This window comes from Balaenoptera musculus, chromosome 10, assembly GCF_009873245.2.
Source record: "Balaenoptera musculus isolate JJ_BM4_2016_0621 chromosome 10, mBalMus1.pri.v3, whole genome shotgun sequence".
Taxonomy (NCBI): domain Eukaryota; kingdom Metazoa; phylum Chordata; class Mammalia; order Artiodactyla; family Balaenopteridae; genus Balaenoptera; species Balaenoptera musculus.
Window position 1 is genome coordinate 94069347 of NC_045794.1, and position 20508 is coordinate 94089854.

At 54.0% G+C, this 20508-nt stretch overlaps 1 protein-coding gene across 5 annotated transcripts in view; it reads left to right on the forward strand.

Moving 5' to 3' along the window:
• The first annotated feature begins 1485 nt into the window (after positions 1 to 1485).
• Positions 1486 to 20508, forward strand: part of LOC118901782 (TRIO and F-actin binding protein) — a 58490-nt gene continuing 39467 nt past the window's right edge. For 2 of the 5 annotated variants that reach the window (XM_036865378.1, XM_036865371.1), the window contains exons 1-7: positions 1784 to 1883; positions 2377 to 2506; positions 3457 to 3617; positions 8678 to 8817; positions 10320 to 10509; positions 11969 to 12137; positions 17193 to 19773. In XM_036865378.1, coding sequence (XP_036721273.1) covers positions 3504 to 3617; positions 8678 to 8817; positions 10320 to 10509; positions 11969 to 12137; positions 17193 to 19773 — 3194 coding nt within the window. In that variant the 5' untranslated portion in view covers positions 1784 to 1883; positions 2377 to 2506; positions 3457 to 3503. Of the gene's footprint in view, positions 1884 to 2376; positions 2507 to 3456; positions 3618 to 7062; positions 7081 to 8677; positions 8818 to 10319; positions 10510 to 11968; positions 12138 to 17192; positions 19774 to 20508 lie in introns of those variants that run through there. The other 3 variants (XM_036865374.1, XM_036865372.1, XM_036865373.1) reach the window with 3 other exon arrangements.

Genomic DNA, 20508 nt, shown 5'->3' on the forward strand with positions numbered 1-20508 from the left:
AACACACCCTTGGCTCACCGGCCCCCTTCAGGACCCTGGCTGCTGTCCAACCCCAATCCCCCCACCCCAACTGTTTTCCCTGCCTTGGAGGAATGCAGCCAGGCGGCTCCAGAGCTGCGGAGAGCACTCAGGACAGCCCACCAGTCCTGCCCACTGACTCCCCCTCACCTCCTTATTCTTTCCCCTCAGCCTGAAATGCTTTTCCCAGGACCTGCAGGCTCACTGCCACGTCTTCTCCAGGTTTTTGCTCAAAGGTCGCCATCTCAGAGAGTCCATCGCTGACCACCTTATTTATTTATTTTTTAATGTTTAACATTTTCTAAATATTTATTTTTGGCTTTTTGTAACGTTAAATAAATAGAGCCATTGGAATTGTTTTATTGACTAAATATATATGTGTATATATATGAGATCCAGCTGTAAATACTTCCTGACCACCTTATTTAAAAAGTAATGCTCTCCCCACACCAGCCACTTCCAACCCCCCGACCCCTTCATTTTTCTCCTTAGCACCTATCACCAGCTGACATACTCCATATATTGCTTCTTTATCTTGTTTGGGATCTGTTTGTCTCCACTAGAATGTAAGTGCCACAAAAACAGGAGGTTTGCTCGTTTGTTCACTGATGTGTCTTCAGCACACACAACGGACAAAGTAGGGGCTCTGTAAATATTGAATGAATTGAAGTGTCAGGAGTGCCACGCTGAGTTGGTTCCAGATTTTACTGGTTGGTGGGGGCTAGAGAGCTGGGGCCATACCCTGAGTTTCAAACTCAAACCAAGCACCCACCCACCCCCTGGCTCAGAGAGGTCAAGTAACTTTCTCAAGATCCCACGGCCTCACTACAAGTGCTAGAGCCTCCCTGCTCCCTGTTTTGCTTGTAGTAATTGGGACTGAGCAGAAAGATCATTATCCTTGTTATGAAGGTGTGCTTTCACCCACTCCGTCCTGTGCCAGGATGACCTGTTCAGGGGTCTGTCTCTCCCCCTGGTCAGTGGGTTTCCCCTCTCAGAAGGAGCCACGTTTTATTCATGTTACCATATCCCTGGTGCCTGGCACAGGCCTGGCATGTACCAGGTACCTGTGAATGTCTGAGTGAACTAGTGAATGAAGATGCTCTGTATTGGCCAGTGGAGTCCAGACACACCAGGGTTTTAGTCTTGGCTCTGCCACTTACTAGCTGGGTGACACTGGCGAATTAGTTAATTTCTCTGATCCTAGTTGCTGTGAAATGAGGATGTTGATACTTAATCCTTCAGGTTACTACATCGTCATAGATGTAAAGATTTTGGAATAGAAGCTGGCACATAGTGCAGAATGTTAGCTTAGAAAAGAAGGCATATTTTTTAAAAAGGAGGAGCTTTGCATTTTGTGAGTGAGCTCCACATCAGTGGAAGTGTGCAAATGGATGTGCAAATGGTCGAAAACCCCTGGGCATTTCATTTCATCCTCACAGGTACTACTGCCACCTCTCCATTTTACAGATAAGAAAATTGAGACGCAGAGCCAAAGCCAGCCTAGGAGACTGTGGCGGGAACGAACCGAAGGGAAAGAGATTAAAAAGAACCAGAACCGCCAGTGCCAGCCCTCTCAAGAACCTCCTGGGAACCCTGCCACTGCTGCTCTGGCTAAGCGTGCGGCGGGTCTGGCACTCGGAGGCATCTGGGCGCCGCCCGCCTCCGCCCCGCCCCTTGCCCTCGGGTTGTCCAATCCCAAGGTCTTCATGTAAATGAAGCACCTAGAAAGAGCCTATGCGAGAGCGGCAGGGGCGTGGTCTTCGTCCACCTCCCAGGCAACGTTCTGATTCATTGTTAAAATAGAAAGGCTGTGACCCCTGGCACCCAACCCCAGCACCCCCTTGTGTGTGGAAACCCGAGCCGAGGTTAGTACCGCGAGCGGAAAGGTTGAGAGGGAGGAAAGGCTAGTGAGAAAAGGTAGAGGGGTGAGGGACACGGCGAGGGACTAACTAGCTGGATGGAGAGAGGTCCAGGGGTCCATTCCCCGGGTGGGGCATGCATGTCCGCTGAAGGTTTTTCATTGTTATATCCACACCTAAAGTGCATTTTAGAGAAGGATTCTGCCAATTGGTTGGGGGTGGGAGGGGGAAGCGGGAGCAGTGAGGGGCATGTGTATAAGAGCACCCCACACCCGCCCGCAGGGGATTAAGCTGCTTTCTCAGTCTGAGGCGTTGCTCCTTTATGTGGCGGGATTGGGAAGGAACCGCCCAGGCTGGGCAGGACGGATGCCTACCCTCTGCACTACTGGGAGCAGGGAACGACGCAGGGAGATAACAGCTCGGGAAGAATTGGAGACCCCGGGGCCACTGAAGGGCCAGTGGTGCCCCCAACCTCCACCGTGCCCTGCCACTTCCCCAGGTCTGATGGTGAAGGAGCCAGGAATCTTCTCCCTGGTTGCCCCAGGGGAGGATGTGAAATTCCCCAGCTCTCCCCCAAGATTGGCAACTAAGGCCAGATCCCCTGCGACGCTTTGGAGGAAACTCGACAGGTATGAGCAGATGACTTGGGGGCACAGTAAGGTGCATGTGTGTTTGGGGATATGGATTCCTCTCACCCCACCCCGCTTGCTGGGGTGAGGAGAGCATCTTCAAGTCACTCTTCTGACGGGGCTCCCCCCCACCCCACCAGGGCATGGGGTTGGAGCCCTCAGGGGCGCCCAGAGGAAGAGCCCTGTGCTCATCACAACACCAGGGGTTCTCTTTGGCTGAGCTCTGCCAGACTTGCAGTGTGACCTTAGGTTGTTCACTTTCATCCATGATTTTGTCCTCAATTCCAAAAATACCTGGCTGGCCACTTGCCTCACTCTCAGGGTTTCCCAAGGGACCTGTATGAGTTGGCAGTGTGATCCAGTGTCCCTCACGCCCACCTCTGAGAGGGTGGGGAGGCACAAAGACTGGGTTTGAATCCAGTTCAGCCACTGGGACTTTGAACAAGTTATGGAATCTCTGTGAGACTTAGCTGCCTCATCTGAAATTGGCATTAATTTTATCTACAATGCAGGATAACTGTAAGGCAAGGGCACTCAAACTTTGGGGTGTATTGGAATCGCCTAGGAGACATGTATAAAATGCATTGTATAAATGCCTTGTATAAGTGCCTCACCTCCAGAGATTCTGGCTGGGTGGATCAGGGAAGGAACTGGGAATATGCATTTTATGAGCAGCTCAGCTGAGCCTAATGCAGGGTCCTCAAAATACACTTTGAGCAACACTGCAGTAATGACTAGAAATCACATGTCAAATGTTTGGCCGAGTGCCTGGTGCTTAGGAGGTGCTTAATGAGTGTTTGTTGAGTGAATAAGTGAACAGGTGAAAGAATTGATGGATAACCTCATTTCCTTGGTCCTTGGCTATCTGGGGGCAAGCTGGGGCTGGAGTCCGGGTGGGCTGCCAGCCAGTCAGCTGGTCTTTGCCTCCCCCCACCCCCAATTCTTCCCAGGCCCCACCATTGGATTGCAGGAGCTGCCCTGGCCTGATTCAACTGATATGGAGGGGGTGGCTGGGAATGCCCCCTGTGAACACTTCGAAGCTAATGTGCTTGCCCAGAGATGCTGTCAAAACTGCTTCCACCCTGAGGAGGCCCACAGAGCAAGGCATCAGGTGGGCAGGCTTTCCTGAGTGGTCGTTTGGGACAGGGGAGTCTGTGATGGGGGTGCCTGGCAGGACCACTAACTTGCAGCTTAACTCAGACACTGACCTTCCTTGTGGTCAGAGCCTCAGTTTTCCCAGTCTGTTCAATGAGGTGGTGGGACCATGTTAACGCTTCCCAAATGCCAGTTATTCTCCTCCTGCTCTTATGATTTTTTTGCCAAGCCTCATATAACCTATTACTTACCGTACTGTCCATTAAATCAATACGCATTTTTTCACTTATATTAAAACAAAACTTTACATCACCACCACAAATAGAAAACTAGAATCATATTCTTCATATAGAAGGTTCAAAGGAAAGAATAAAAAAGGAAAAAAACAACAACCCAGAAATGTCACTGAATTCTAACTAGAGAGTGTTGTCAGCTAAAGGTTCTGAGCCTGAGCCCTGCTGTCTCTCTGTTAAAAAGGGAGATTGGTAGGTGTTAGCCATTAAAGATACCCCACATCCACTGGAGGCTTTCTCCTTGAAGGTACTGAAGGAGTGAAAGGGGAGGCATTTTCTCACTTTGTGATGGATGAGGTTTCAGGCTAAGCCCTGGTCCAAGTAAACCCAGAGCTATGAGAAGCACGGGACTGTGAATCTCCAAGGGCGCTGCAGCCTTGACCGCCTAATGGCTCTGTCATTCTCAGTGGGACTTGAGGCTCCTCTTGAGCCTGGAAGCCATCTCCATGCAGGCATTAGGCTCTAAGAGGTGACCATTATAAGGGAGTTGCTGTTCAGCTTTGGAGCCAAAGCAGACCAGAGTTCCAGTCCTAGGTTTGCCATTTACCCGCTGTGTGACCTTGGGTCATTGACTGCTCTGGTTTCACTCTCCTAATGGGTAAAGTGGGGCAACAAATCTTCTCACCCAGGGCATCTGGCCCTGCTTAGCCCAAGTCACATGTGGCTAATTCGATACCCATTCGTTTCCTTTCTTCCTCCTTCCCGACCAGAAAAATAAACCTGGGAGATTCTTTTCTACCCGTCCTGATACCTCTAAAAACAGCTCCCCTACCCTCGCCCCCAAGTTCAGGGAGCAGTTGCCTGAAATCCCTGTGAGTCCATCTCCCATGCAAATGACCTTCTCCCGATGGGTGGGGAGATGGCAAGCATGGAACAGGAGGAGAAACTTGGATTCAGACAGGTCTGAGTTCTAGTCTCAGTCCCACCACTTCCCAGCTGAGACCTTGGGCCAGCTCATGTGTTCACATATATTGAATAGGTGCTTAAAATGTGCCAGGCATTAGGCTAGATATTGGGGAAACAGTGACAAATAGAACAGACACAGTTCCTGGTTCATGGGCTTGTAGTCTAGCAAGAGAAATGGAGACTAAGAAAGTAATTATGCAAATAATTTTTGAATCATGGTTGTGATAAATGTTGTAAAGGAACAGCAAGTGGCATGAGGGTAAATGATAGGGCATTCGGGGAATGTTTCTCCAAGGAAATGATACTTTAGCTGCTTGGTAAGGGCTATGAGGGTGTTGCCAGTGAAGTTGGGGTAAGAGGAGAGGAAGGGAACAGTAAGTGCAAAGCCCCTGAGGCAGAAAGGAGGAGGCACACTGGAGGGTGGAGAGAAGCCAAGGATGGAGAATGGGGTGGGGGCTGGGTCTCACCGGCCTTGTGGGGACTTGTGCACATGCTGAGAACCTTGGACTTTTTCCTGAGAGGCATGGGGAGCCACTAAAGATTTTAAACAGGGGAGTGATGTGATCAGATTTGCATTTTCAAAAGTCACTCTGACTGCAGGACAGAGAATGGACATTAGGGAGTGAGAGTGAACAAGGTGACCGATGAGGAAAAAGTGCAATTACTCATATCAGAGGTGACAGACTTCTTTTTTAATTAATTTTATTTTGGCTGCACTGGGTCTTCATTGTGGCACGCAGGCTTCTCTAGTTGTGGCGTGCGGGCTTAGTTGCGGTATGTGGGATTTTAGTTCCCCAACCAGGGATTGAACCCGGGCCCCCTGCATTGGGAGCGTGGAGTCTTAACCACTGGACCACCAGGGAAGTCCCTGATGCTGGAGATTTTGAGATGGAGACAAATGGACACATTTCAGAACTAACTGAATAGGAGAATCTAAAGGATTTGGTAACTGAGTAATGTGGAGAGGCTGGAACATGGCTGACTGCTGTGTTATTTTCTGAGGCAGGGTTCTTGGAATGGGAGGCCCGTTTAGAGTTGTTTGGGGTGGTGAGTGGGAGGTGCCTGGGGGACACACTGGAGATGAGAGGAGTTTACTTAATATGAGGCGCTCAGGAGCCAGACCTCTGCAGGAGATAGAGGCTTTCAAGTCATCAGGATCTGGCGCTGATGAAAGTCCTGCTCATGGATGAGCAGTTTCAAACACGTAGAGTCACAAAATCTGTGTGTTAAAAAAGCATCCCCCAGCCAGATCCTTAATGACACTCCAGCACAAACTCATCCCTGAGGGGCCTGATAAAGGTATCACCTGGGGCTAGAGCCAGTTGACATCTTCACCTATGTTAGAAAATGCAAGGACTTCCCTGGTGGCGCAGTGGTTAAGAATCCGCCTGCCAATGCAGGGCACATGGGTTCGAGCCCTGGTCCGGGAAGATCCCACATGCCGTGGAGCAACTAAGCCCGTGAGCCACAACTACTGAGCCCATGTGCCACAACTACTGAAGCCTGCGCGCCTAGAGCCCGCACTCCACAAGAGAAGCCACCGCAATGAGAAGCCTGCTCATTGCATTGAAGAGTAGCCCCTGCTCACTGAAACTAGAGAAAGCCCGCGCACAGCAACGAAGACCCAATGCAGCCAAAAATAAATAAATAAATAAATTTATTAAAAAAAAAAAAAAAAAGAAAGAAAGAAAATGCAGAAAGGGCCCCAGGTCACAGAGCAAACCTTTCCCAGAAGCTTGCTCCAGCTCCCCTATGATCCTGGGCTCTGGATGCATCTCTGCTCTGCTCTCAGCTGAGTCTCCCAGGCTGGGAGGTGTGAGGAGGGCTTATCCCTGGAAATCACACAGCCTTGACCAGGTCATGGCCAGGTTCTGGATGGAGGGGGGAGGGTCTTGCTGTATGCCAGGTCCCACACATTCCTTTTCAATGCATCTATTCTTAAGTGTATTTAACATTTATTGATTTAACACTAATAAAATTCTATTGACTGTTTTTACATTATTTATTATATTTAAGATGTACAGATGTTCTAAGCCCTTTCACTCATATTAACTCATTTAATTCTCATAACACCCCTAGGGAGTGGGTCCATTAATCACCTCTGTTTTGTAGATGAGGAAACCAGGCTCAGAGAGGGAAGTCACTGGGCTGAGGTCACCCAGCTGGGAAGTGGAGGCGCCAGGATTGGGCCTGATGACTGTCTGAGGCCAGAGCCCGTGCTGACCCGCCAGACAGGAAATCAGAGCTGGGGATTAGTTGCTGGGCCTACTTGTGTGGATGGTGGGTAGTGACGGGGGCTGGAGGTGAAAGCAGGGAGGAGGTACCACAACAGGCTGGGGCTCCTGCTGGGCCCAGCTGGGCTGGGACCCCTTGATGATGCCCAGAGTGCCGCTCCCTCCTCATTCATGCGGCAAGGTCCCCAGGGTAGCCAAGGCGCCAGGCCGGGCTGCAGATCTGACACCTCCCGCTATGCAGCGCTGATCAGAATCTGGCTCCTGGGCAGGGGGCGAAACTGAATCCAGACGGGCCTTCCTTCTCTGGCTTGGATGGCGCGGCAGACACCCCAGCCCCACTCCTTGGCACTGCCCAGGTCCCAGAGTGGCGGCCTTCTTGGAACCTGGAGACTCTGTGCCCACCCCAGGGCTGTGGCCAGGCTGTGGCCTCTGCCCCGGTTCTGGGCTCCAAGGTCCCCAGGGAGCCCGTGCCCAGGCCCCCGCCCAGTCCTGCTCTCAGGTGAGCCGCGAGGATCGGGTTCCTGCGGTTTCATGTCCTGCATTGTTCTTGGCTGGGCCCCGGCTTATGAAACAGTAATGAGGGGCCCCTGCTCCCGCAGCCGGCCCCTCTAAGGTTTCCACTGCCTCGGCTGCCGCCGCCTCAGCCCAGAGTCGGGGCCTGGGAGGGCAGCAGCGTGGGGGCCTGAGTTGGAGCCCCCCGGGGACGAGGGTGCTGACAGCCGCCAGCCGCCACTGCCGGAGCCCGCCGCCCAGGTAATCCGAGAGGAGGCGGGGTGCAGGGTGCTGTGGCCGCTGTCCCCCTCACCGGGGGAGGGCCCTGCCACCCTGGGAGGTGGGGAGGAATGGGGGGGCCTTCCCAGAGGTGAGCAGCTGTTCCCCCCGGTGAGCCCAGCACCAGCCTTCGCAGGTGTGGCCCTGCTCAGGGCAGGAGGGAGAGAGAAACCCTCAGTCAGCTCAGGGGCCCTGCCCCCAACCCCTGGAGCCTTGACCTTCCAGCCCTGGAGCCCCGTGGCCCTCCTTTAGGAGCGCACATCTCTCCTTTTCTCCAAGGTCTTCCTTCCCATCTCCTCCTCCCTCAGACTACCTCTTCCTGCCTCAGACATTTTCCTTCATTCTCCGGGCTAGCTTAATCCTCCCTCTCCCTCCTCATCCTTGTGTTCTGGCGGCGACAGAAGACCCTTTTGGATCCTTGTGTGCACTTCACATCCTCAGGCACATACTCATACATATGTGCCGACACACACGTGCTTGCTTGTGTACACAAGTCAGGTGGGTATGCTGATGCGTGTGTTTATAAACACATATAAATAAACGTACACGCACTTATGCAAACAGACGCATCAGCGTACCCGCCGGGCACGCATACACATGCGTGCACATGCGCATACTTGCACACACGCAGGAATTTATACGAACACATACCTGTAGACATGTGCGCATGCACATACCCTGTGCCTCTGCCAGCCCCCAGCTTGGGTCCCAAGGAGCACTTCCAGTCTGATGGACAGCTCCCTGAGAAGTGGAGATCCCAGGAGGAGCTGTCTGGAGACTCTTCCACACCGCCTGGTGGGGGGAGGGGCTGCACAGGGGGAGGGGAGCCCCCACGTGGGCGGCGAGCTGCCTCCTCTCCAACTCTGTCTCAGGAGCCCGGGAGCCCTCCAAGTGCTGAGGCGCCCTACTGCGACCTGCCCCGCCGCCCGGCCGCCCCTGAGGACCCGCTCCGTGCCTCGACCTCCAACTGCCAGTCTGTGGTGGGTTCAGGCCTTGGGCCAGGGCCTGAGAGGTGGGTAGAACCCTGGGGCCTGAGGAGGGGTTCCCGGGGTTGGATGCCCTCACCCATCCCACCCCACACCCCTTCATGACGGCAGCCTCCGTCTGTGATGGCTGCTGGCGTGGGTCACGTGGTCAGTCCACTCGGCCTGGGTACAGGCAGCAGTGGGCATGTTCCATGGGCCCTAGCTCAAGGGATGGAGCAGCCGTGCACCCACCCTGCGGTGGGCATGGCCCACAGCCCACTCACATTTCCTGGTTCCCTTTGCACAGCTTTAAGAGATTAAACAGTCTCAGCACCCAGGGGCGCTTTTTATCACCCACCTACCTGACCATGCACTGCCCCTAGGCTCTGGAATTGCCTCCACCCCGGGGCCTGAGTTGGACCGAAGTCCCTCTTTGGGGCCATGGTGCCTTGGGAGGGCATGGCTGAGGGTCTAGAAACCTGGGTTCCAGCTTCAACTCCTTCCCTGATGGGCTGTGGGACCTTGGGCAAGTTATTCCCTCTTTTTATACCTCAGTTTCCCTGTTTAAAAAAGAAGAGGGAATGAATCAAATCAGCATTGTTTTGCGAACATGTGTTCCTCATAGGTAGGCATTATTTAAAAAAAAAACAAAAAACAGCTCTGCCATCAAATATGTTTCAGAAAGTCTGGTATAAACAAATTTGAATATCTTTTTTGCAGGACTTGTCAGAGCTTTTAGTTTGCTAGCATGCACTGTGCTTTTGGGTGGGGAAGGTAGAAGAGTGTAATATGTCTCAAACTTATTTGACCACAGACCTCTTTTAAGGGTCATCACTCATTTCTGTCTCGTAGGCCAATTTGTGGGTCACTCTTTTTTTTTTTTTTTTGAATTTTAGAATTTTATTTTTTATACAGTAGGTTCTTATTAGTTATCCATTTTATACATATTAGTGTATATACGTCAATCCCAATCTCCCAGTTCATCACACCTCCCCACCACTTTCCCCCCTTGTTGTCCATTGTGGGTCACTTTTTGGGGATACTGCCAGCTCTAACCTACTGGCTTCTTTAAAGCAGGGCTTTCTCTACAGCTCCCTCCCTTGGCATCCAGACCAGTGGCCCTGTCACTGCCCCTGGAGCCCTGCTCCCTCTCAAAGCCCACTATTAGCCCAGCATGATTCTGTCTTAATCTTACCAAGCTTGGGGTCCTCTGTCCTGCTCTAGTAACATGGTGGGGGCTGAGGCCACAGCCCTGGTTCACAGTGCATCTCTGCCTTTTCCTAGCTCTGTGACCTTGGCCAGTCCCTTGACCTCTCTGAGCCTCAGTTTCTTCATCTGTAAAATGGGAATCTTTACACTCACTTCGGAGGGAGGCTGTTGGAGCTAAACGAGGCAGCCCACATGAAGGGCAGAGCACAGGCAGCCCTCGGTGTTAGCTCCCTCCTCCACTCAAAAGTGAGGTGTGTGTGCACCTGGGTGGTGGTGGGGTGTTACTCCTTAATTCCCATCACTTTGAGGGAAAAAGTCATGGGTCTGTCTCCTCTCCCAGGGGCCCATCAGCAGGGCTCCCTGCAGAGGGCCTCACAGCCACCCCCAGGAGCCAGGAACCCGAGGCAGCACCCTACCTGGAGGGCCTGGCCTCCTCCCTGTGCGGCAGCCTCAACGAGAGCCCTGACTCTGGCACCAGCTCCAGCCCTGACTGCGAAGCCCCTGATGATACCAGCGACTCGTCCTCCGTGGTGAGAGGGGGGCGGGAGGCCAGGGCAAGAGCAGGTGTCTGCACCTCCTGGGCCAGCCCTGGGGTCCCACGCAAACCTCCAGATGGGGCTGAGCCTCTCACAACAGGGAACGGAGCCGAGGTCCTCTGGAGCCTTAGCCAGCATGTTGGGCCGCCCCAGACCATGCACCTGGGAGGGGCCGGGGGCTCTGCAGGGCCAGCCCAGGGGGTTGAGGGTCTGGCTATGAAAAGATGGAGGCAGGTGTTTCAGTTGACAGGGAGCTCCCCGTGAATCATCAACGGGCTCCGGCTGCCAAAAACTCTCAGTTCACGGAGGGCCGGGATGTTGGGTGTGGTATCCAGATCAAGAGTGGGACTGGACCTAGGCCCTGCCCTGGTCACACACTGCTTAGCCCCATGACCAGCCCTGGCATAGATCTCCGAGGGTCAGAGGAAAGGGAGCAGGCTGTGGGGCCTGGCAAGGGCAGGGGGCTATTTAGCCAGGAGAAGAGGAGACTCAGGGGAACTTCTTGGGACATTCGACCCTCAAAAGGTTGTCCCGGGACAGAAGAGGCAGGCTATCCAGGAGACCCCAGGGGGAAGTGATAAGACTCAGAATAAAACAACCCAGCCCTGCAGGCATTGGCTCAGGAAGGCTTACCACCCCACTCTGAGGTGGAGAGTTTTATGTCCCTGTTTTGGGGCAAGAAATCTGAGGCTCAAAGAAAGGAAGTGACTTACTTGAGGCCACACATCTGGGAAGTGGTGGGGCTAGACTTCGGGGGTTTTTTTGTTATTATAAATTTATTTATTTTTGGCTGCATTCGGTCTTTGTTGCTGCGCGCGGGCTTTCTCTAGTTTTGGTGAACGGGGGCTACTCTTCAATGTGGTGCGCGGGCTTCTCATTGCTGTGGCTTCTCTTGTTGCGGAGCACGGGCTCTAGGCGCGTGGGCTTCAGTAGTTGTGGCATGCGGGCTCAGTTGTTGTGGTGCACGGGCTTAGTTGCTCCGCAGCATGCGGGATCTTCCCAGACCAGGGCTCGAACCCGTGTCCCTTGCATTGGCAGGAGGATTCTTAACCACCGTGCCACCAGGAAAGCCCCTGGGGCTAGACTTTGAACGCACCTACTTCTCTCTGGATCCTGGGGGTGTCTCTGGGGCAGGGGCCGCTATTCGAAGGCCCTCCTACCACACGGAGTCTGACTACCCTGGGTTCAAGTCCCCTCCCATATAAACCATTTCCCAGCTGTGTGACTTTGGGCAAGTTCTTAGCACCAAGGGGCATACCTACTGCACAGGGTTGATTGAACATTCACTGAGTTAACACCTTCAAAGAGCCCAGCACAGTCCTGACCATACAGCAGGTGCTCTTGCAATGTCAATTCCCTTCCCTTCCATCTACCCGTCTCATGCTGGGAGTGCAGGCCCTGGGCTCTCTCTCCTTGCTCTCCAAACAGGCTTTCTCCTCCCCTTCCCTGGCAGGACTGGGACACTGTTGAGAGGCAAGAGGAGGCCCCCAGTGGGGACAAGTTCACCGTGATGATCCCACGGAAGCCACAGGAGGGGCCAAGGGCTGACAGCGCCCGAAGGGCTCCTCCTCTCCTCACCCGGTCCCCTGTAGGAGGAGACACTGCAGGCCAGAGAAAGGAGGGTGAGTACCTTCTGCCAGGCCAGGTTGGTCCCTGTGACCACAGGTGTGGTGATGGCCAGGGGCCTGGGAACCAGAAAACCATTTCTCTGGCCGTGTGGGCCCCTGGATACATCTTACTTTGACAGCTTGAGTCTCAATAACAGTAACAGTCCCCATATAATTATGGAGCAGACAATGTGCCATGCAATCTGCTTTAAATACATCATCTTGCAACTGGTGGGTCAGGGTCTTCAGGTTGCAAGTGATGGAAACTGGCCGAGTAAAAGTCTAGAGGAATGCCTTCGGGCATGGCTGGATCCAGGTATGCAAATGGCATCAGAAATCTGGTCTCTGCTCTTCTTCCTTCTGTGTTGGCTTCATTCTCAGATCCTCCCCTGATGGTGGCAGGATGAGTAGCAGCGGTATCAGGCTGTATCCTACCTAATTTTCAACTCCCACAGTAAGCGGGCACAATCTTCCCTATAGGTATAGCTAAAGTCCCAGGAAGGGTTTTCTCCCTGGGACCCAGCATGAGTCATGTGCCCAACCTGGAGATGAGGGATGGGATCAACCCCCTGTGCAAACTTCATGGTCTGAGAGTGGGAGAGAGGAGATGGCCCAAAGGAAATCAAGGAGGTGTTGTTTCCAGAGAAAGGCAGAAGGCTGCTGGTCAGGCCAAGCCCACAGATGCCCGTGACACTGGTCAGCGTCTCGCTGGCATGTGAACCCAGGATGCTGGACCCCCAGAGTTTGGGCCCTCCATCACTACTGCACTGCGTTGCCTCCTGGTCTGTGTCTTCAGCATCATCAGGATTTGGAGATGTGGGGCGGGGCATCCATGTCCTAACCCCAGGAGGCAGTCTTGGCTTCCTACGGCTCCTGTAGCATTCAATCATCAAACACATGAGCACTAACCATGTGTAAGCCCTGATGCTAGACACCTTGGGCGTTCAGGAGGAGACAGACACGGTCCCTGCCCCGAAAAGCTCATCATCTAGTAAAGCAAACAGATGGGAGATGACAAACAGCAGCTCAGGACAGAGGAAGGGCAGAAACAGCTGTGCGGGGTTGTGAGAAGGGCTGGGGGTGAGGGTCAGGGTGGGGCTGGGGTCTGGGGAGAAAGAGCTTCATTCCAGCCAAGGAAGGACTCAGAGGAACACCTTTTGGACGTGGCACTGTAGCTGAGGAAACAGCTGGGTAAAGGCATGGAGGTGTGAAAAGGGAGTATCCTGGTACGCACAGCTTTAGCAGAGATGGTGGTATATAGCTGGGCCAGACCACGCGGGGCCTCAAGAGTCTAGCCAAGGAGTCTGGACTTTTCTTTTGTAAGTAGCAGGGAGCCACAGAAGGTTTTTGCGAAGGGGAGCGATGTAATTGGTCCTGTGCCTTAAGAATTTCACTAGGGCAAAGTGTGAAGGATGAATTGAAGCAGGGCGAGGCAGAGGAGACTTTTGCAGTTTAAGAGACTATTGCAGCCACTGTAGTGATAACTGGTTTAGGCATGAATCACCGGCTGATGCTAAATTCCTGGGTGAAGGGTTGTCGGGGAACAGTATATTCACACGGTCTCAGAGTATCGCCCCTCAGATTACATATCGATTACAGAGGGAAAAGGCACCCTTAGGATGGGAAGATCTGGCAGACACCACCTTAACCAAGTGGCTGCTCAGCCTCCCAGCATGGGGCAAACTGGCCAGGTGCCCCCCCATGTGTTGCACGGTAGAGGACATGGCATCTTTTCCAAGTCCAAGAGAGTGGGAACTGATTTTTGGACAATTAGACAGGAGGCTGTGAGAGCAAGTGGCCGGTGGACAGGGAGGGCCTCTCTGGGGAGGCGACATTGTAGCTGAGATCTAAGTTCAGAAACAGAAGGAAGAGCCAGTGCAGAGCCTTAAGGAGTGGGCAGAGGTGGCAGGTTCGAGGAGAGAAGAAAGATGGGGTGATAGGAGCATATGGAGTGTAGGAGAAGGGGGTGGAGAGGAGGCCGGTGTTGGGGGCCACCAGCAACCTGACCCTCCCTCCCAACCTGTTCCTCCTCCAATCTGTTCTATGTCACCACCCATCCGGAGGCTCAGGTCCCAAATCTCGTGTTATCCTGATTCCTCTTTCCTCACCCTTTATATCCAATCAGCAGCAATTCTGGTCAGCACCTCCAAAACACACCCCAAATATGTCTCCTTTTTGCCATCTTTACCACTGCTCCCCGACCAAACCAGGAGTTATTGCCACAGCGCCTTCAGATCTCCTGTTTCTGCCAGGCCCCTTTAGTCCATTCTGCCCCCAGCAGCTGAGCCATCCTTTAAAAACATTCATCAGATCTTGTCAGCACCCCAGCCTCCACTGCCCTGCCCTATCAGGCCCTGGGGAGAGTGTGTATGGGAAGAAGTGCCTCCCCAGTGTGAATGGCCTGAGAGGTGGTGGGATTTTGTACTAAATCCCTGCTTTCTTGCTCTTAAACGCAAGGGTCGTGGGGTGGGGGGACCCTCACTATGTGACCTGCTTGATCAAAGGCAGTCACCACTGTCCGCCTGGCGGCAGGTTCCCAAATTGCAGCAGGAGGCCAAGGCCTGGGGGGAATTAGCCAAGTCCGAGATGTTGGGAATGCCTTGACATCCCTCTCGGGGCACCTCTCAGTTTGCAGACACACTCTGTGGGGCAGGCTGTGCCGAGCCCGGCTAGCTGAGGGACAAAACACAGATGCCCTAGAACATCTGCATAGCCTGCCCTGTGTGCTCACTAAGGGGGCTGCAGGAATGAAGTCAGATCCTGGGTGGGCCAGGCTCCAAGAGATGCTTGTGATGGGTGGGAAAGGGAAGAAACTGGGGCTGGGGGTGCTGACCCAGCTGTGAGCCACTGGGAGTGGTGGTAAACGCCATCTCAGCCAGTGCACATGCTCAGAGGGTGGGAAGACTCCAGGACGAGGCGCAACTCAGAGCTGGAAAGTGGTGGCACAATATTATTGCTCACTCATGGTGTGCTAGGCACTTTCCTAAGCCCAGTAGACACAGTAGTAAACAAGAAGGTGAGGCCCCTACCGAGGAAAGGCAGAGCCCTGCCAGCCATGGGAAATGCCTGGATTTTATTCCAAGTGCAGATGGGAGCCCCTGAAGTTTTTGCGTTTTTTAAAATCTTTTAGAAGAGTTGCAAGGATAGTACAGAGAGTTTCCATTATACCCCTTACCCGGGTTTTCCCAGTGTTGACATCTTACATAACCATAGCCCAATTATCAAAATTAAGAAATTAACACTGGTAACAATACTACTAACTAAACTGCAGACTTTCTTTGGATTCACCGTTTTTCCACAAATGTCCCTTTTATGTTGCAGGATCCAATCCAGGATCCCACATTGCGTTTAGTTACCATGCCTTTCAATTTTCTCCCATCTGTGACAGCTTTTCGTCTCTCCTTGTAAGCAGGGGTGATCTAGCTAGATTTGCTTTTGGAAAGGATCTCCCTGGATGGGTGATGACCTTGGGCCCAGAGTGCACATTGTTGGGGGGCTATTGCAACCATCCAGGTGAGAAAAAAGAGTGGCTGAGAGCGGGGAGGTGGGAAGAGGTGGATGAGAGGAGCGTGCAGATTTGGAACGTCGTGGGGCATCAGACCATCAGGCAACCACAAGGCAAAGTTTTTTTTTGGCCGAATCGCCGGCTTGCGGGATCCTAGATACCGGTCTCGGCAGTGAAAGTGCCTGAGTCCCAACCCCTGGACCGCCAGGGAATTCCCAACAGCGCAAATTTTAAGTGCTGCTCTGTGTGTGGTTCCAGTTCCTTGATGGGTGCTGGAAACTCAGACTTCAGTGACACCAGCTCAGAGAGTTTGGAGGAGGCAGAGGTTTCAAAGTGTGAGAAGAGGGTTTCCTTTTTTTTTTGGCCGCGTTGCGTGGCTTGTGGGATCTCAGTTCCCCCACCAGGGACTGAGCCCTGGGCCAAGGCAGTGAAAGTGCAGAATCCCAACCACTAGGCCACCAGGCAACTCCCCAGAGAAGAGCGACTCTTAAGTGCGGCCTTTAATGAAGGCAGTCGTGGCTCCTTCAAGACAAGGCCACAATACCCGTTACTTCTGTCCTGAAGTACCAGCCCAGGGACACGCACACAGCTGGTGGCCACCACATGCTTGGTGACCAAGGGACTGAGAGGGGTGTAGGGTGACACCATGATCATGGCGGCCCCTTCACGGGGATGGGAGTTGTGAGGGGGTCACTGATTAGCGAAGTTACATGAATCCCTTAGATCAGGGCTTCTTAAACTGTAACGTGCATGCAAATCACCTGGGAATCTTATTAAAATGTGATTCTGATGCAGTGCACCCAGGGTGCACCTGAGATTCTGCATTTCTTAGCAAAACCCCGGGTGAGGCCAATGCTGCCGGTTCACAAAAGGAACTTTTTAGAGCGATCACACAAGTCTCACTGGAAGAGAGGGGGGAATTCCTCGGAATCCAGTTGCAGGAGGTAGAACAGAAATGAAAATTTGTTGGTAGCTGCTATTCGATCTAGCTCTCCCTCTCTGGGGTCACACAGGCTATTTTCTTTTTCTTTTTTTTTTTAAAGTTTTTTGATATGGACTATTTTTAAAGTCTTTATTGAATTTGTTACAACATTGCTTCTGTTTTATGTTTTGGTTTTTTGGCCGCAAGGCATGTGGGATCTTAGCTCCCTGACCAGGGATTGAACCTGCACCCCCTGCATTGGAAGGCGAAGTCTTAACCACTGGACGGCCAGGGAAGTCCCTCACAGGCTATTTTCAAAACTGCTCTTTACGCGTCTGCCTCTTTTCTGACTTGTTCGTGGACCCCCAGACTATGTGACCTTCCGCTCTAGAGCCCACCCCACTTTGACTGAGTCATCCTGGTTTTCAATTTCAAATTCCTGACCTCAGCTTGAGAGCGGCATCTAAGCCCTCCTCCAATCTGTTGCTCAGAGGGGTAGAGTTGTTTGGTAGGGACAGTGGGTCCTCTAAGGAGACAGTGTGGGGTCTGCCCCAATCATCTGTCCCAGGGGACAAAGAAAGGTAGGCTGTGGGAGCTGCCTAGACCTCTGCCCTTACCTTGAACCTGCCTCTTCTCTCTCTAGGCTCTGGTGGTGGGAACCGAAGCGCCGGACAGCACTGGGCGAAGCTCCGGGGAGAAAGCGGGTACTTCTCCTTGGAGCGGCACCGGTCGGCGCTGACCCCGGCCCCTCCCACGACACCACAGAGCAGTCCTCAAAGTGCCACCCCCCAGGCTTCCTCTCTCCATCGCTCTGCCCAAAGGGACGTTGCCCAGACTGCTTCCACACAACTCGATACCTCCCGAGCCTCCTCTCCCCACCGAATTGCCCAACGGGACACCCCCAGAACCTCGTCCACCCAGCAGGACACCCCCAGGACCTCTTCCACGCAACAGAACACCCCCAGATCATCCTTTCCCTCAAGAGTCGCCCAGCGGGACACCCCCAGAACCTCGTCCACCCAGCAGGACACCCCCAAGACCTCTTCCACGCAACAGAACACCCCCAGATCATCCTCTCCCTCAAGAGTCGCCCAGCGGGACACCCCCAGAACCTCGTCCACCCAGCAGGACACCCCCAAGACCTCTTCCACGCAACAGAACACCCCCAGATCATCCTCTCCCTCGAGAGTCGCCCAACGGGACACCCCCAGAACCTCGTCCACCCAACAGGACACCCCCAAGACCTCTTCCACGCAACAGAACACCCCCAGATCATCCTCTCCCTCAAGAGTCGCCCAGCGGGACAACCCCAGAACCTCGTCCACCCAGCAGGACACCCCCAGGACCTCTTCCACACAGCGGAACACCCCCAGAGCATCTTCTCCCTCAAGAGTCGCCCAACGGGACACCCCCAGAACCTCATCCACCCAGCAGGACACCCCCAGGACCTCTTCCACACAGCGGAACACCCCCAGATCATCCTCTCCCTCAAGAGTCGCCCAGCGGGACACCCCCAGAACCTCGTCCACCCAGCAGGACACCCCCAGGACCTCTTCCACACAGCGGAACACCCCCAGATCATCCTCTCCCTCAAGAGTCGCCCAACGGGACACCCCCAGAACCTCGTCCACCCAACGAAATAATCCTCAAGTTTCCTTTCCCCCCAGAGCCACCCAACAAGACAACTCCAGAGCCTCTTCTACCCAACAGGACAGCCCTCAAGCTCCTGTTCCTACTGGTACTCCCCAGTGGGGCAACCCCAGACCTTCTTGTATTCAACAGAACACTCCCAGAACCTCTTCTACCCAAAGGGACAACCCCAAAACCTCTTGTGCCCAATGGGACAATCCCAAATCCTCGTCCTCACGGCGGGAAAACCCCGGAAGCTCCTCCTCTCAGGGCTGCACCCAATGGGACAATCCCGGACCTTCCTCTCCCCATCGTTCCTCTCAGCGGAACAATCCCAGGAATTCCTCTCCCCATCGTACTAACAAAGACATTCCATGGGCCTCCTTTCCCCTCCGGCCAACCCAGGGTGATGGCCCCCGAACCTTTTCCCCATCTCGCTCCAAGCAAAGTGAGGTTCCCTGGGCATCCATTGCCCTCCGGCCAACCCAAAGCGACAGGCCTCAGACCTCATCTCCCATCAGACCAGCTCAGTGTGACTCACCCAAGTCCTCCTCCAGCCCCACCCAGCACAACTCACCATCCCGGGCCACTTCCTCCTCCCATTACCCAGGCCACCACAGTGCCTCCCGGACCTCCTCGCCTCTGCACCCTGCTACCCGCGGTGCACTCCAGACCTCTCCGGAGCCCTGCCAGCCTCCCTGCGCTGTGTGCATTGGGCACCGGGATGCCCCTCGAGCCTCCTCGCCTCCTCGCTATTTGCAACATGACCCCTTTCCCTTTTTCCCAGACCCCCACGCATCTGAGAGTGAATCGCCCCACCATGACCCCCCCTATATGCCCCCAGCCGTATGCATTGGACACCGGGATGCCCCTCGGGCTTCCTCACCCCCCCGCCACACCCAATTTGACCCCTTTCCCTTCCTCCCAGAGACGTCAGATGCTGAGGACCAGTCGCCCCAGCATGAGCCTCCTCAGTTCCCCCCACCTGTGTGTATCGGGTACCGCGATGCACCCCGGGCCTCCTCCCCGCCGCGCCAAGCCCCAGAGCCCTCCCTCTTGTTCCAGGATCTCCCCAGGGCCAGCACCGAGAGCCTTGTCCCCTCCACAGACTCTCTGCACGAGCGCCTCCACATGCCCAGCCCTGTATGCATTGGGCACCGCGATGCACCCTCCTTCTCGTCCCCACCCCGCCAGGCCCCCGAGCCCTCCCTCTTCTTCCAGGACCCCACTGGGACTAGTATGGAGAGCCTGGCCCCCTCCACCGACTCTCTGCGTGGCTCCCCAGTGCTGCCCCCTCAAGTGTGCATAGGGCACCGGGATGCCCCTCGAGCCTCCTCCCCACCCCGCCACCCGCCCAGTGACCTAGCGCTCCTGGCACCCTCACCTCCGCCAGGCAGCTCGGGGGGCTCCCGGGGCTCGGCACCCCCGGGTGAGACCAGGCACAACTTGGAGAGGGAGGAATACACCGTGCTGGCCGACCTACCCCCACCCAGGAGGCTGGCGCAGAGGGAGCCAGGGCCCCAGTGCAGCAACGGGGGCCGCACCCGCAGCCCTGGCCGCGCAGAGGTGGAGCGCCTCTTCGGGCAAGAGCGCAGGTGAGCCCAGGGCTGGGGCAGCCAGGTGGGCTGGGGCGGAGGCTCGGCAGCAGGACAGGTGGAAGGTTCACAGGCTTAGGTTACAAACCAGGAAAGGGTTTAGACCCCTGCCCTGCCGCTTACTGGCTGTGTGACCTTAGGCAAATCACTTCACCTCTCTGTTTCCACACCTTAGGAGTTGTTTTTGACAATTAAGTGATATTGTGCATAGCCTAGTGGGTAAGAGTGAAGACCAGGGTCAGGCAGGCTGGGTTCAAATCATGGGTCAACGCCATTCGCCAACTGGTGTGATGTGGTAAAGTGATTTAACCTACCTGAGCCTCAGTTTCCTCATCTGTAAAATTAGAACATTAGTACATTAATTTAAATGAGGTTAAATTCTCAAACCCTTTGTTTGATCCAGAGTCACAGGTTTATTTATTTATTTATTTTTTACACCTTATGTGAGGGAGAAGAAAGTGTCTCAGATTTTTTTCTGCCTTAAAGGAGAAAACTCACAGGTCCCATGCATTTCAGAAAACAGAGATGTCAATTTAAAACGTATGGCCAGAGCCACATATTTTAAATAAGAGAACCCACAGGATGACAGACTTTTTTTAGAGATTAAATGTTCCTTTCCTGGGACACAGCAACAACACCTGAAGTCCAGGAATCCCACAAGTCTCCTTGGTCAGTGGCTCCATTCATGCGGGTGTTTACAACCCAGCAGAACGTCTGCTTTTCCCCAGTCTTGGG